Source organism: Xyrauchen texanus, chromosome 30, assembly GCF_025860055.1.
Source record: "Xyrauchen texanus isolate HMW12.3.18 chromosome 30, RBS_HiC_50CHRs, whole genome shotgun sequence".
Taxonomy (NCBI): domain Eukaryota; kingdom Metazoa; phylum Chordata; class Actinopteri; order Cypriniformes; family Catostomidae; genus Xyrauchen; species Xyrauchen texanus.
The window spans coordinates 5,989,379-6,005,930 of record NC_068305.1 but is presented as its reverse complement, the minus strand read 5'-3'; the positions used below and the strand labels follow the sequence as shown (position 1 = coordinate 6,005,930).

Genomic DNA, 16,552 nt, shown 5'->3' with positions numbered 1-16,552 from the left:
GACGTAATTCGTTTGCATAATTGATTTAATCAGTTGCGCTTCTTCATCAACTCTGAATGTATCTGTTAGAGTTAACCGGTCTGCACTGTATTCAGACATCTGCCGGTCATTGTATTCAATTGCAATCTGGTGGTTTATTGAAAGAAGAACTTGGAAAGTTGATTGTGTTGTTGTTGTTAGATAACATTTACTGCGCTTCATTTATCGACCACTGCGTCGCGCTATTTCACTTTAAAATCAAGAACGTGTTTGTATAAAAAATAAGTCCCCTATTTTAACTATTCACTGTGTATTTTCAGTTCAATGGCTATTAAAACAATGCATCAGTTACACTGAGATGGAAGTTATTGTCAGAGCGCTGCTGAAGCGTCACATAAACAGTGTCGTCATGTGGTAAGTAAGTAAAACCTCTCTGCGCTGTTAAGTATGGACCAATCACAATCGTTTGTGATTTTTTAATTAGGATTTTATAGAGATTGCTGGAGCGGATATTTATATTTATTTTATTTTAGATTATGAATAAAATAAACTTATAAGAGATTATAATATTCGTTTTAATATTCAAATGTATCCAATAAGACATTAAACGCTTTGAGACTTGAATTTGGCCAGAGAGCATTTAGCAGAGACGGACCACTTCTTTTTAAATGAATTGGAGAAATTGGAACGCCCAACGATTAACGGATGTACAAAAGTCCCGCCTTAAAGGTAAAAGAGCCAATCGCCTTTTAGTTATAGACATCGCCTGTCAATAAATTCGCTAACACAGCTAATGCTGTACTTGCCGGGAAAATTGCTGTTTTAGCGTAATCTCGTGTAAAAAAGCTAAATTTGTGACTCTGATATTACCATATTTTATTGCTGATTTGAAATATGTTCTTTTATTGTAATCTTGATCAACCGTTTTGAACCGTTTTGATTTGGCTCAATGGATACTGTGGCGCGATCGCCCCCTGGAGGCGATCAACTTTAGAATAGCGTGTTGTTGTTTTCCCCATTTATAAGTAAATTCTGTGGTGAGCTTTCCCTAAATAATTACTTTGGCAGGAGTTTTTACAATTCTGGCATTTTATAAAATTAAACAACTTTATTAATAGAGTTTGACAACATAAACATGCATCACAAAGTTGCATCCCAGAGTATCTTACTCAAAACAATAACTTGTTCTAGTATAACAGTAGCTGGTTTCAATACTCAGAATGCTACTTGTTTATGACCATTTGTTTACATAGATTTTCAGATCATCTGATACTGTTGACATTTTAAATATATATATATATATACACACACACTCAGCCAAAAGTTTGTAATAATGTACAGATTTTGCTCTTATGAAAAGAAATTTGTACTTTATTCACCAAAGCGGCATTCAACTGATCACAAAGTATTGTCATGACATTACTGATGTAAAAAACAGCACCATCAATCATTTTTGATCAAGTCTAGACCGACCATCAATCCACCTTATTCTTGAGTAATCATGCTAATTTGGTACTAGAAAATCACTTGCCATTATATCAAACACAGCTGAAAGCTATTTGGTTTGTTAAATTAAGCTTAACATTGTGTTTGTTTTTGAGTTGCTACAGTATGCAATTGTATGCACGTCTTAAGGTCAAAAATGGCAACAAAAAAAAAAAGAAACAGCTTTCTTTAGAAACTCATCAGTCAATAATGTTTTTGAGGAATGAAGACTATACAATGCTTAAAATTGCCAAAAAACAAACAAAATGAAGATTTCATACAAAGGTGGACACTACAGTCTTCAAAGACAAAGGATAACTGTCTCTAACAAGGACAGAAAGAGATGTGGAAGGCCCAGATACAACTAAACAAGAGGATAAGAACACCAGTGTTTGAGAAATAGACACCTCACATGTCCTCAGATTACATCTTCATTGAATTTGACCCACTAAACACCAGTGTCATGTACAACAGTGAAGAGAAGACTCAGGAGTGCAGGCCTTATGGGAAGTATTGCAAAAAAAAAAAAAACACTTTTGAAACAGAAAAAGAAAAGCTTAGAGTGGGCAAAGAAACAGATAATTGGAAAAAGTGTGTTATGGATCTTAACCCCATTGAGCTTTTATGGGATCAGCTAGACTGTAAGGTACGTGAGAAGTGCCCAATAAGACATCTATGGCAAGTGCTACAGGAAGCGTGGTGTGAAATGTCACCTGAGTATCTGGACAAACTGACAGCTAGAATCCCAAGGATCTGCAAAGCTGTCATTGCTGCATGTGGAGGATTTTTTGATGAAAACTCTTTGTAGTAGTTTAAGAAGTTCTGATTTTTTTTTTTTTCAAATTGTAAGAGTAGTTTTTCACATTATTAATGTCCTGACTATACATTGTGATCAGCTGAATGCCACTTTGGTGAATAAGTTCCAATTTCTTTCCATAAGAGCAAAATTTTTACATTATTCCAAACTATTGGCCACCAGTGTGTATATGTATATAAAATCATAACTAAAAACACAACAAGATAATTTATATATGATCTATAACAAAACTGTAATTGACACACTGAAATATTAGTAAAATCAGACATATTTCAGACTCTTTATTATTGTGGTACTATAGCAGTTGAAGGCCATACAATCTTTTCAAAGCAGTCACTTCACACTATGACTCTATGATATGGCAAATATGCAATAATCATACATTTCAAATTTTACAAGACCTTTCTTGCCCTATAAATCAATGTGCACACCTATTTTATAAGGCACACTCCATTAATAATAAAAATACAAACTTATTTCAGGTCTTTTTGACCTGTCCTTTCTTACAGTTGAAGTCAGAAGTTTACATACACTTAGGTTGAAGTCATTCAAACCAATATTTTAACCCCTCCACAGAATTCATATTAGCAAACAATATGTAACAAGGTTAAGGATGGGAAAGGAGGTGGCGGGAACCAGCTGAACAGTCAAAATAATATTTAAAAAGACACATAACAAAAACACACACATGGCAGCTGCATGTGGCTCTCTCTCTCTCCCGAACTGTTGCTTTCTTATCCCTCTCTTCGACTGTTTAGCCTAATTGGGGGACGGGTGTGCGTAGTCATGGCCTGGCCCCACCCTCCTCCTTGTCACACTATAGTTTTGGCAAGTCGTTTAGGACATCTACTTTGTGCATGACACAAGTAATTTTTCCAACAATTGTTTACAGGCAAATAGTTTCACTTTTAATTGACTATATCACAATTACAGTGGGCTAGAAGTTTAACTGTGCCTTTAAGCAGCTTGGAATTCCATAAAATGTTATCAAGATTTTAGGCAATAAGCCAATTCGTTTCTGATCAACTGGAGGTGTACCTGTGGATGTTATTTTAAGGCCTACCTTTAAACTCAGTGCCTCTTTGCTTGACATTATGGGAATATCAAAAGAAATGAGCCAAGACCTCAGAATAAAAAATTATGCCACGTTCATCTGCACAAACAATAGTATTCAAGTATAAACACCATGGACCATGCAGCCATCATACTGCTCAGGAAGGAGATGCATTCTGTCTCCTAGAGATGAACGTAGTTTGGTGCAAAAAGTGCAAATCAATCCCAGAACAACAGCAAAGCACCTTGTAAAGATGCTGGAGGAAACAGCTAGACAAGTATCTATATCCACAGTAAAACAAGTCCTATATCGACATAACCTGAAAGGCTGCTCAGCAAGGAAGAAGCCACTGCTCCAAAATCGCCATAAAAAATTGCAGACTACAGTTTGCAAGTGTACATGGGGAGAAAGATCTTTTTGTTATTAAAAGTTTTTTATTGATTCATATAACATATTTAAAAACGAAATAATTCTAATAAAAGATCTTACTTTTTGAAGAAATGGCCTCTGGTCTGATGGAACAAATATTTAACTGTTTGGCCATAATGACCATCGTTGTATTTGGAGGAAAAAGGGTGAGACTTGCTAACAGGAGTACACCATCCCAACCGTGAAGCATGGGGGTGGCAGTATCATGTTGTGAGGGTGCTTTGCTGCAGGAGGGACTGGTGCACTTCACAAAATAGATGGCATCACGAGGAAGGAAAATGATGTCGATATATTGAAGACATCAGCCAGGAAATTAAAGCTTGGTTGCAAATGAAAATGCATACCTCCAAAGTTGTGGCAAAATGGCTTAAGGACAACAAAGTCAAGGTAATGGAGTGGCCATCACAAAGCCCTGAACTCAATCCAAAAGAACATTTTGTGGGCAGAACTAAAAACGTCTGTGAGAACAAGGAGGCCTATACACCTGTCTCAGTTACACCAGCACTGTCTGGAGAAATGGGCCAAAATTCCAGCAACTTATTGTGAGAAGCTTGTGGAAGGCTACCCAAAAGGTTTGAACTAAATTAAACAATTTAAAGGCAATACTACCAAATACTAACAAAGTGTATGTAAAATTCTGACCTACTGGGAATGTGATGAAAGAAATAAAAGCTGAAATAAATAATTCTCTCTACTATTATCCTGATATTTCACATTCATAAAATAAAGTAAACTTCTGACTTCAACTGTAGTTTTTTCCTAATTTCAGAGATGAAATAGTTTTAACTCACAAAAGCATATCAAAACATTTTAGCAAGTAGAAATTAAGTTGGACCAGTATTTAGAATTTACAATATTTTTACAAATTAAATAATAATGTGAGCCACTTACAGAGGCAAGTGAAAATCCTTTAAAAGACCTGATTTATCTTTCACAGAGAGAGTGTTCTCAGTAGTGTCTTTCATGCTGACAAAACTTTAACTGAAGTAACAGACATTATCCTGAGGATGTATGCAAAACAGAATTTCAACAGATTTCTCTGGATCAAGTTTTTGAGGATCCTATGGAACATTCCTGAGTGATCCCATGGAATGCTCTTAATTGTTCATTGATAATACTGCACACGGATGGCAGACTGCCTTGTAATAGTTGAGTGCAGGCGCAGCAGACAGCAGCGACATGAAAACAAAGTCAATGTGTGAGCAGCTTGAGTCGGGCAATCCAGCTGCTAAGCAGTGAGGGTTCTGACGGTGGTCTCTTAGAGGATTTAAGTGCAGAGGTCTTCTGAGCAACCCCTTCTTGGTAAGGGATGGTGGCGCTGTTGTGAAGGTCTGCATTGATGAAACACTGGCTGCCACGGATATGGTCGACCCCTCGGACAAGCTGCCTTTCACCCATGGGGCGGTAGGGCAGTGGGAAACATGGCGACTCTTCAGAGATGGTGGGGATCTGTTCATTACTCAGATACCTGTGCAACACCTCATCACCTGAGGAGAGATATGACTGAAGTTACTAATGTAACATTGTCTGAGAATGGAATGAGAAGTTATTTAATTCACTTTTAATGAGAAGTTGTTTTCTAAAATTTAAAATGAAGTCTTTGAAACCTCTAATTGTTCATAATTAACATTGTAGTCCCAGCCTCAGATGGTACACCCAAGAACCGCCTTATGCATGTATTGCACACAATAATGAATAAAACCTTAAAATATTACAAGCTCCAATCAGATTACCTGGAATTTGATGAACTCGCACTGGCTTTTATCAGTTAGGAAGTAGTTGTCACTGGATTTGCCAAAGTTTTCGAAGTATACAGCATTCAATATGTAAAAAATACTAGAGTTTTGTTTGAGGCAAGTATTTGTGATAAACCCTTGCTAAAATGGGTAAATTAACAAATAAGGCTAAGGTGATAAACATGAGAAATCTTTTCAAATCTAGTTTAAAACACACATATGGTTTCATAATTTTTTGAAAAGCTTTATATTATTTTCTATTAGAAAATGTAATGTGATGTAACCAATAAAATAACAGTTATTCAAATTATTTCCTTGCACCTTTAATGCATGTGAGGGTACACGACTTAATCATTAATTTCTAAAAAGTTTTCAAGCATAATTTTCCATTTAAATAGTTTCTTTTTCCAAATATCAGTATAAAAATTATTTAAAAAATGATATTTTTACAAATATCATTTTCGCATCACAAATTTCATTAAGTTTTTTTAAATGTTTCTCCTTTTGACCCTAAAAAATTTGCCTTTTCAATAAATTTCAAAATATCAATTTTTTACAAATCTGTACACAGTCATAAGTGTATAAAGGGGTGCTCTCTTTTATGTTTCTTTTTTCCCTCACATGACAACAGAATGGCTGCTGTACCTGCATGTTTGTTACACCACATGACTATGATTTGATAAAAAAAAAAAAAAAAGTAAAAATGAATAGTATTTTAACAAATATATTTTTACTGCTTTTAAGGTAAAAAATAAAATAAAAATTAATAAACAAATTTTTTTCCCAAACAACTTATGCCAGCATTTCTTCTTTTTTATTTTTTTTATTTAAGCTTTTAATGAGACTTTTATTTTTAGTGTACTGTCTTGGGTTGATTACGGTTATTTACTTTAAGTCCCCAAAAATGACTGAACTCAGAAATTAAAAACAAGTTTATCATAGTAGATGTGAATTTAAGTTATCAAGTGCCAAGTCATTGACCCATATTTCACTTTATGAGTTATGTCTGTTAAATAGTCAGTATACTTATTACTTTTGAATAGACTTTCGAAAATAAAAAGACATGCATTTCCAACTAATGTTTTTAGTTTTGACTGTACAACTGTTCACTGAGACTATTTATTGTAGTAACACTTATTTCAGATTTACCTGCTCTTAAATGTCACGTAAAAAAATCCTACTGTGGTCATTTTATATGTTTACATTTACATTTGTTCCTTTAGCAGACATTTTTATCCAAAGCGATTTACAAATGAGGAATACAACAGAAGCGAATCATATGTCAGTTATTCTGGTTTGTTCACTTGTTTGTAAGGTAATGTGAAAATAGAAGTGATTTGATTTGAACGCAGACTCTTCCTGTTCATGTGGGCAGTTCTTAACCAGAATCATTTATAATATAATGTGGACTTTATGTCAATAGTCAAAAGTCTGGCTTTGCTACAGGAAATCACGTAAAAGGGATTTAATGATGACAGATGTATGATATCTAACTTTAGTCTCCATTTTCAGTAAAAACAAGAAAACACTCTCTATACTGCAGGCCTGCATAGTCTGAAAATGCATTCCACATTTAAAATACTGTCTGAGATCTTAACCTAAATGAACTATGCATATGCAGAAATGACCCCTGAGCTACTTAATAACAGAGGACAAATATGCAGCATGGACATTATCAGCTGACCATTGTTTGCTCTGCCCATGTAATTGGCTATTGAAATGTTTGCACTGACAGCTGGTGATTAGGTCGCTTCAGCTGGAATTTACACAAAGGCAGGTGTTGGGCTTACCTTTCCTTCCAAGAGCCCAGGGTCTGGAGGGGGAGTCCGACACGCCTAGGCAAGTGTCTACCGGCATGGACATGGGACGGGGCTTTCCTAAAGCACATGTACAATGTAAGAATCAGACTAACTAAACCCTTACTTGAGCATTCAAACAACACCATAATGCCTTCTAAAACCATGCTGCCCAAAACATGAATTTAAAGGCTCAGAGTGAAAAGGAAACAAATATTAACAATTTAAGTATTGATTTTTTTTTACCCAACACAGTAACAAAAGAAGAAGACTCGTTATTATGTTCAACCAGACCCTGCATTGGTAATGCATTGGCCGAGTGCTCGGGTATGATTCTGGTCTTAGTCTCGCAGCAAACACATGGGGCATGAGTGACGCTTTTTCAGTAGTTACAGACAGATGGTTTGGCTGAACAAGTACTGACCTCTAGAGGGGGTGCGCTGTCTCAGTCGCGCCTGTGGGACAACAATTTCTGGTGGGCTCACACTGGGTTTGCTGTTGTAGTCAGCGATGTTGGAACGCCGCCTGCTAGCTAAGTCCATAGATGAGTTTGGCGACTCTGACCCTTTTGGTCTGATCTTTACACCTGTACATTCACTCGTCTCTTCATCTCTACAGTGAGACACAAATAAAGAAGCATTATAGTGATAGGTTTTCTTTTAAGCCACAAGCTCTATTCCAAATGCTAGTGAGCAGCCTACCTAGACAACATTTTAAGCATCATTGTTACATTTCAGATGCAAAGACTGTTCCATAAGCTAGGCAGCAACTTTATGGTGCCTTCTGAGATCTCTCTATTTGACCAAATTCTAAGGTAGAATGGCATGTATCCTTTGTGGTGAAGGCAGTCCCAGAATGCAATGTGACAAGCTAAGTGAAAAAAATCCATGACATAGTAGGAAAAAATTTAGATTGTCCTTACATTTCAAATAAATATAAACAGAAGAGTTTATAGTTATTCAGTTGGCTGTCCCCGTTCCGGTCACTGCACAAGTGTTTGTAGCTTGCTAGCCTGCTTAGCATTGCTTAATATTATTCTTATACTTTAATCGTTTCATCCTCATACTTCAGATTTTTCCACTCTTCTAATGTTTCAACTTCGTGTATTTTACCGCACGCACCCATTTTCTCTCTGTAATGGTGTTTAAAATAGGCAAAGAGCAGGCGGGAACAGGCTGAACAGTCAAAATAATGTTTAATGAAAACATAAAAAGACAAAAACATAAACACACATGGCAGCTGCGTGTGGCTCTCTCTCTCTCTCTCGAACTGCCACATCCAGCTTGGATTTATCCCTCTCCTCAGCTGATTAGCCTGCCCTCCTCCTCATCACACTCTAGTTTTCCCCCCACCCTGCTTCTCTAAATCTCGCATCTCGACTGCGTGGATTTGTTTTCTCCAGTGTTTTACATGGATTATTACATCAATATCAAACCACTGCTGATCAGGAACCACACTGATCTCAATCCCTTTCCGCTCAAGAACAACCATAACAACAACAAACGATTGCGGTAAGTCATCCCATGCTATTTCTTCCTGCATTGCATGCTGCATGTTTACTATAACTTCTTCCGTCAGCAGTGAGGGACTAGTCAGGCTGACAGAGAAGGTTAATGAGTTAGAGATACGCATCTGAACCCTATTGGAGGTCAGTGTGAAAGAGAAGCCGGTAGATTCTGTTTCGGATGCGGCTCGAGCATACAGTGAGCAACACACACACTTTGGTTCTGGCTGTAAAGCCCCCGCAGCAGGGCATTTGGGTGATGTCTCAGCGGCATACTCGCTCAGCAAAGTGACACCACTCTCCCGTTCCTATTAGTGTTTCCAATCGATTCTCCCCACTCAGTGATGCACCCACTGAGAATCATGTTGAAAGAGCCTTAATAATTGGTGATTCTGTTGTAAGGAACGTGGAAATAGAGACTCCAGCCACTATTTTTAATTGCATTTCCAGGGCTCGAGCGTCTGACATCAGATAAAATTTACATGTGCTGGCTAATGGTTTTTCTAAAATTGTTATTCATGTCGGCACTAGTGATGTCCGGCTTCGCCAGTCGGAGATCACTAAAGATAATGTTAAAGAGGTGTGTGAACTTGCAAAAATTATGTCAGACACTGTAATATGCTCTGGCCCACTACTTGCTTGTGGTGGTGATGAGGTTTATGGTAGATTAGTGTCACAGAATGGCTGGGTGTCTGAGTGGTGTCCGGAGACTAACATAGACATAAGCATAGCATATAGACAACTGGAAGAATTTTTGGGGTAGACCTGACCTGCCAAAGAGAGACGGACTCCATCCATCCAGAGAAAGTGCCGCTCTCCTCTCTAGTAATTTGGCTCATAGACTTAATAGTGATGGTATTTGATTAACTGGGGCCCAGGTCAGGAAGCAGACAAACTGGTAAATCCAAATGTCTACTAGCTGCCTTGAGATGTCACACAGGTCACATAAACTACAACACATAGAGACTGTATCACCTAGATATCACATAGAGACTGTGTCTGTTGCCTGAACTACCAAACACAAAACTCTCACAATATAATTTAGAAAAAATATGATTAATTTTCTGATACATTAATCAAATCGAAAAACGAATTCATGCATTCATGACCTCAAGACTAGATTATTTTAATGCATTACTGGGAGGATGTCCAGCAAGTTCAATAAATAATCTTTAATTGGTTCAAAATACAGCTGCCAGAGTGCTGACTACAACCAAGAAATATGATTATATAAGCCCCATTTTATCAACGTTACACTGGCTACCAGTTAAATTTCATATTAATTTTAAAATTCTGTTAACTACATACAAAGCTTTGAATGGTCTAGTTCCAAAGTATTTAAGTGACCTTCTGACATGCTATATTCCATCACGTTCATTACAATCACAAAATACTGGCTTGTTAATAGTTCCTAGATTATCAAAATTCCTATTTACCAGAGCCGGCCAGATCCAGCTCCCTTCCTGCTTGGAGTCAGACTCTACTGCTACGTGTCACTGAGTGATGACGACATACTACAGTCTGTGCTAGCCAGACATCACTTCAGTCTTTTATGATGGACTTCAGAGGATGAACTGATGCCAACTCCAACTGTAAAACATTGGATACTTCATATTCCACTGCCTGAACCTTCAATTTACAATGGAGCCCACCTCACCTTTGTCTATTGATGGAATACACTCTTGAAATGGAATACATAGACTATCAATTTATTGCCAACAAAAGCCTTCATCAGCCAACTAACATAGGACAATGCATCTATGTGAATGTAGCAGGCCAGAGGGCGGGGCTGGGTTGTGATTCCGCACACCGGGCCACTAATCAGACTAATCAGACTAATTAGCCCTCGGGAGTGTGTGTTTGTATTTTTGGTTCAGTTTATTATTAAAATATTATTTATATTCTCAAGCTGGTTCTCACCTCCTCCTTTTCATTAATCCCTTTACAGTGAACTTCTTCAGTTAATCCAAGATTGACTTCAAAAACATCAATTAGTCATTAATCTTACAGTTCATAAAAAATATTTTTTTAAATACTGAATTTAACACTTACTTAGTTTACAAATTTTTAACCATGACTCGCACTGCACACAAATAACTAATATTGGCATTATATTCATGATGTTAGCCAGAGGGGAACTGGCCCCCACATTGGGTAACGTTCCGGTTACCCTGTTACAACATTATTTTCTGTAAAGCTGCTGTGAAAAGTGCTATACAAATAAAAATTACTTGACAGTAGTTTGAAAGTATGAAATAATACTACCACCATCAAATTAACAACTGATTTTGTTTTTTTTTTACCAAACATTTAAGTGCTATGTATTTGTGCTTATTGGAATATTGAATTGTTAGCTTAGAAACATGCTAATATTAAACTATCAGAATCAATTGCAAGTTGAGTCTCCTATTTGCATCACATGAGGAGTGCAATTTGTGGGGTGTACATGAGTGAATGCTGACAGAGATGCTGTTTATGTTGAGCATTTTCTATCAGTCACTTTATAGATTAGCATGCTCCCTTTGAAGGCAGTAGACAACAATGCAAGTCACTAGATTTTAGAACATGGCTAAAGTGTAATTGTTGTTCAAACAGAAATATAAAGGAAAAACTTTATCAGAGAGACAGATACTGACCGTGGGCTGTATGGCATAGAGGGGGGAGGAGGAATATACAGATCTAAAATAGCAGGTTTCTCCGGCCACCTGGTTGAGATCGGTGCAGGATTTCTAGATGACTGGGCAGCAGGCACATTCAATGGGCTCTAAAACAAACAAATCAATAAATGTGTTTATTACTCACTTATGAGTCAATTAGTAAGTAATTTTGCCCACTCTAAACAGTATTAGTGAACCACTATTCTTTTTTGCTTAATTAAAATGTACAGTACAGTAGTTTTAAATATTTCACTGTTGTATAACTGAGCTTAATTCTTTTAATTTCCTCTGAATGTTACATTTAAATCCATAGACCTTTGATCTACCTTTGACACCAAATTAATACAATACGACACTGTACTGAAAGATTTTTTCTTCTTAGGACCTGCTTTGTTTGGTAAGACATGCCAATTTTAGCCCAGATAAATTCAGATTTTCTCAAAGTAAGCCTTTAGACCATAGATTTTGTGAGGTACAAACTTTTGTTACTAATTAAGACCCAGTAATTGCAAGAGTTCTGTACAACATTTCTGCACAGAACCAATAGCAGTCATTAAATGCATTACCTTTATGTATGGATTATGTGAATTGCATAAACAAATATTCAAGAGAACTTTCGTTGGTGATCAGGCCATTAAAGATGTGAGTGGTGTTGCCTGTGTAAATGCCATGATGCTACACGACTAATAAAAGCTTTATAATGCATGTTCCATTTATAATTTGTATTAAATGGGTGAAAATCTTTTTACTAGACCTGTAGTCTAGAGTCTGACCTCTTCTGACCTTTAAAAGAATGGAAAGGGGTGGGGTACATATGTGAACTAAGATTAGCAATTCTAAAATCAATGGCTTTGTGACATTTAAAGCGGCAGTTTAAATTAAATGGAAACACATATCCTGATGATGTACAGTAGAAACCTGCTGCAGGAAACTATCTCAACCAGCGTTAATCAACATGAGTCTGCTGTGGATGACGTTTGACATCAGTGACCATTTTCACAGACATGTTCATGTGTTATGTGTGGTAGGGGAAGAAGTGTATCATTGTTTTTTCTGCAACACCCACCCACTCATGGAGTCTGTCCAAATGTGAAACACTTCACACAGACAAACTACGAACAGTACATTGTGTACTGCCGATCGTAATGCAGGAACATTTTAAAGAGTAATTCTACACCAAAAGTGGCACCAAATGGAATTGCATAAAATTATGGTTTCCAAAACATTTTTCTAAACATGTAGCCTGTTTTTAAATCATGTAGTCCCATCAGGAAGTCTCAAAGTTAACATCTCAAACCGCTTAAACGACTAAAGCAAAACCATAATGTTAACACAATGGGTTACTAATAGTTAATTCTGCATATTAAGCTGAGATAGGAGAAAGTATTTAAAAATAGAAATAATTGTACACATCACCTTTAAAGGCATCAAAATGGGAGTTTTATGGTTAACAGTCCATGTCTGTTAGCTTTGAGGCCATCTATATGCTAATGTTCTTGTTAAATTTGACAAAATTAACTTTATTCTATACATAATATAAATAGGGATGTCCTGAAACTGATACAGGTATCGGAATCGGGTTTAATCCCATGCTCATGTATTTGTACTTGTGCAATTAAAACTGCTCAGACACCAAAAACTGATACCATCTGATAAATACTTAAATATTTATCTGTTTCTCACCCACACCTATTATATTGCTTCTGAAGACATGGGATTAAGCCACTGAAGATGTATGGATTACATTTATGATGCCTTTATGAGAGTTTTGAACTTCAAAGCTTTGGTCACCATTCACTTGCATTGCATGGACCTACAGAGCTGAAATATTCTTCAGTGTTTGTGTTCAGCTGAAGAAAAAAAAAAAAGTAATACGCATCTGGGATGTAAATGGGGATTTTCATTTGAGGGTGAACTATTCCTTTAAGAAAAAAAGCCTGATTTCAATAGGAATGAAAAAAGGAATGTGTTTGTTTTATGGGGTCATGAAGTGTGAAATAAATATGAAATGAGCCAGTATTGGGACAAACAAGTCATTACATTTACTTTTGGTCCTGCATTAAAGAACCAGCAAAGGGGTGTGAGCAATATTGTCTCAAAATTATGCACAAATGCATACTTTTCACCATACTGTGATTGGGGAGCACTACAGGACAGATAGCATAAAAATTTTATCCAGCCCAAATCTAAACAGGTAAAACTAAGCTTGCTGAGCATCTGATCTCTAGTGGAGTGTGGACAGTACCTGGATGACAGGCGGTCTCCAGCGCATGTTCTTTAGGGGTGCAGGAGTAAAGCCGCAGGTACCGGAAGGTCTCTTCTTCACTATCAGTGTCACCTTCTCAGGATCTTCTCTGAGCTTTAACACCAGATTCTTCAACTGCCAGCCCACCTAAAAACACAACAGCACATTAAATCTGTTTTTGAGAGAATCTCACAAAACCTAGAACATGCTCAGGTCAATTTTCAACCAAAAATCAGAAGAATTTTGTGTGTGTGTGTGTGTGTGTGTGTGTATACAGTATATATATATATATATATATATATATATATATATATATATATATATATACACACACACATACATATATACAGTACATGGCGGCCAAAATTTTGGAATAATGTACATATTTTGCTGTTTCGGAAGGCCATTGGTACCTAAATTCACCAAAGTGGTATTAAACTGATCACGAAGTATAGTCAGTACATTACTGATGTAAAAAATAGCACCATCACTATTTGAAAAAAGTAATTTTTGATCAAATCTAGACAGACCCTATTTCCAGCAGCCATCACTACAACACCTTATCATCGAGTAAACATACTAAATTGCTAATTCGGTACTAGAATATCACTTGCGATTAAATCAAACACTGCTGAAAGCTGTTTGGTTTGTTAAATGAAGCTTAACGTGGTCTTTGTGTTTGTTTTTGAGTTTCCACAGCATCCAATAGACTGGCAGGTCTTAAGGTGAATATTAGGTCAAAATGGCAAAAAAGAAACGGCTTTCTCTAGAAACTCTTAATTTAATTCTACCCGCTCAACACCAGTGTCATGTAACACAGTAAAGAGAAGACTCCGAAGTGCAGGCCTTATGGAAAGAATAGCAAAGAAATCTGACATTGCTGCACATGGAGGATTTTTTTTATGAGAACTCTTTGAAGTAGTTTAAGAAGTACTGACATTTTCTTTCAAATTGTAATAATAATTTTTCACGTTTTTAATATCATTGTGATCAGTTGAATGCCACTTTGGTGAATAAAAGTACACATTTCTTTCCATAAGAGCAAAATCTGTACATTTTTTAAAACATTTGGCCTCCAGTGTGTGTGTGTGTACACACACACACACACACACACACACACACACACACACACACACACACTTTAAAATAAGGCTACATTTGGTAATATTAGGTAATGCATAAGGTATCATGAATAAACAATTAACAAAGATACAACTGTCCTTTGTTAGTTCATTGTGCATTAACTAATGTCAACTAATAGAACCTTTGATTGAAATATGTTTTAGGATATGTTGAATGTAACATGAACTAAGATTAATAAATGCTTAATAAGTATTGTTCATTGTTAGTTCATGTTAACTAAAGTTGTTAACTAATGTTAACAAATGGAACCTTATTGTAAAGTGTTACCATATATATATATATATATATATATATATATATATATATATATATATATATATATAATATATATATTAGTTCTGTGCAAAAGTCTTAGGCACATTAGTTGTTTCAAAAACATTTGTCTTAAGATGGTTGATTTTTTGCTTTAGATTGTCAATAGGAAATATACATTTTATATCCCAAACATTCCTTTTGCAAATAGAATACAACTGAATTAGAACAAGAAGTCCTGCAACAGAAAGTATGGCCTCCATAGAGCCAGGGATTATATGAAGAGACAGAAGCAATTGGGGCAGCCTAAATACACAGAACAGTGGCAAGTTTTCAAAGATGCTTGGAACAACCTATCTGTCAACAACCTTAAAACTGTGCGCAAGTATACATAAAAGAAAAGGCATAGAATGGTCACACCAAATATTGAAAAATGTCAAGTCAAGTCATTTATTTGTATAGTGCCTTTCACAACATACGTCATCGTTTCAAAGCAGTTTTACAGAAAATCGTGCATTAACAGAAAATTAAACTGTAATATCTATAATATCTCTGCGATGGACTGGCGACCTGTCCAGGGTGTCCCCCGCCTTTCGCCCAATGTTAGCTGGGATAGGCTCCAGCCCCCCGCGACCCTGTACACAGGATAAGCGGTTGACGATGGATGGATGGATGGATCTATAATATCTTATAGTAATCATTGTGTAGTTTGATCAAATACGATTGTGAATTGTGTTTAAAAATAAGTAATTAAATAATTATTGTATTTAGAACCCCAGTGAGCAAGCTGAAGGCAACTGTGGCAAGGAACACAAAACTACATAATATGTTGGTTAATGGAGAAAAATAACCTTGGGAGAAACCAGGCTCACTGTGGGGGCCAGTTCCCCTCTGGCTAACATCAAGAATATGATGCCAATATTACTTATGTACAGTATAGCGCAAGTCATGTTAGAAAATTATTAAACTAAGTAAGTGTTAAGGGACAGTGTTAAAACAAAGATTTTGTATGAACTGTAAGATTAATGACTAATGTCTTTGAAGTCCATCCTGGATTATCTGCAGAAGTTCTCATAGATGCATTGTCTTTTGTTAGTTGGCTGATGAAGGGTTTTGTTGGCAACTAATTGATAGTCTATGTATTCAATTTCAAGAGTGTAGTCCATCATTAGACCGAGGTGATGCAGGCAGAGATCAGTTAAGTGCATCACAGTTCAACTGGCCAGTAATTTCGGTGAGGTCTAGGTTACATCCAAGGTTCAGGCAATGGCATATGATATATCCCATGTCTTATGGTAGGAGTTACATTTACATTTACATTAATGCATTTGGCAGACTTACAGTGCACTTATTACAGACACAATCCCCCCGGAGCAACCAGGAGTTAAGTGCCTTGCTCAAGGACACAATGGTGGTGGCTGTGGGGATCAAACCTACAACCTTCTGCTTAACAGT

General features: G+C 36.5%; 1 protein-coding gene across 1 annotated transcript in view; it reads right to left on the bottom strand.

Moving 5' to 3' along the window:
* Positions 1 to 1,104: 1,104 nt before the first annotated feature.
* The window catches only part of cnksr3 (cnksr family member 3), a 74,068-nt gene continuing 58,620 nt past the window's right edge, over positions 1,105 to 16,552 (bottom strand). The window contains exons 9-13 of the mRNA XM_052098605.1: positions 13,703 to 13,849; positions 11,437 to 11,564; positions 7,721 to 7,908; positions 7,291 to 7,377; positions 1,105 to 5,251 (exon numbers count right to left, since the gene is read on the bottom strand). Of these exons, the coding sequence (XP_051954565.1) occupies positions 4,956 to 5,251; positions 7,291 to 7,377; positions 7,721 to 7,908; positions 11,437 to 11,564; positions 13,703 to 13,849 (846 nt within the window). The 3' untranslated portion in view covers positions 1,105 to 4,955. The remainder of the gene's footprint in view (positions 5,252 to 7,290; positions 7,378 to 7,720; positions 7,909 to 11,436; positions 11,565 to 13,702; positions 13,850 to 16,552) is intronic.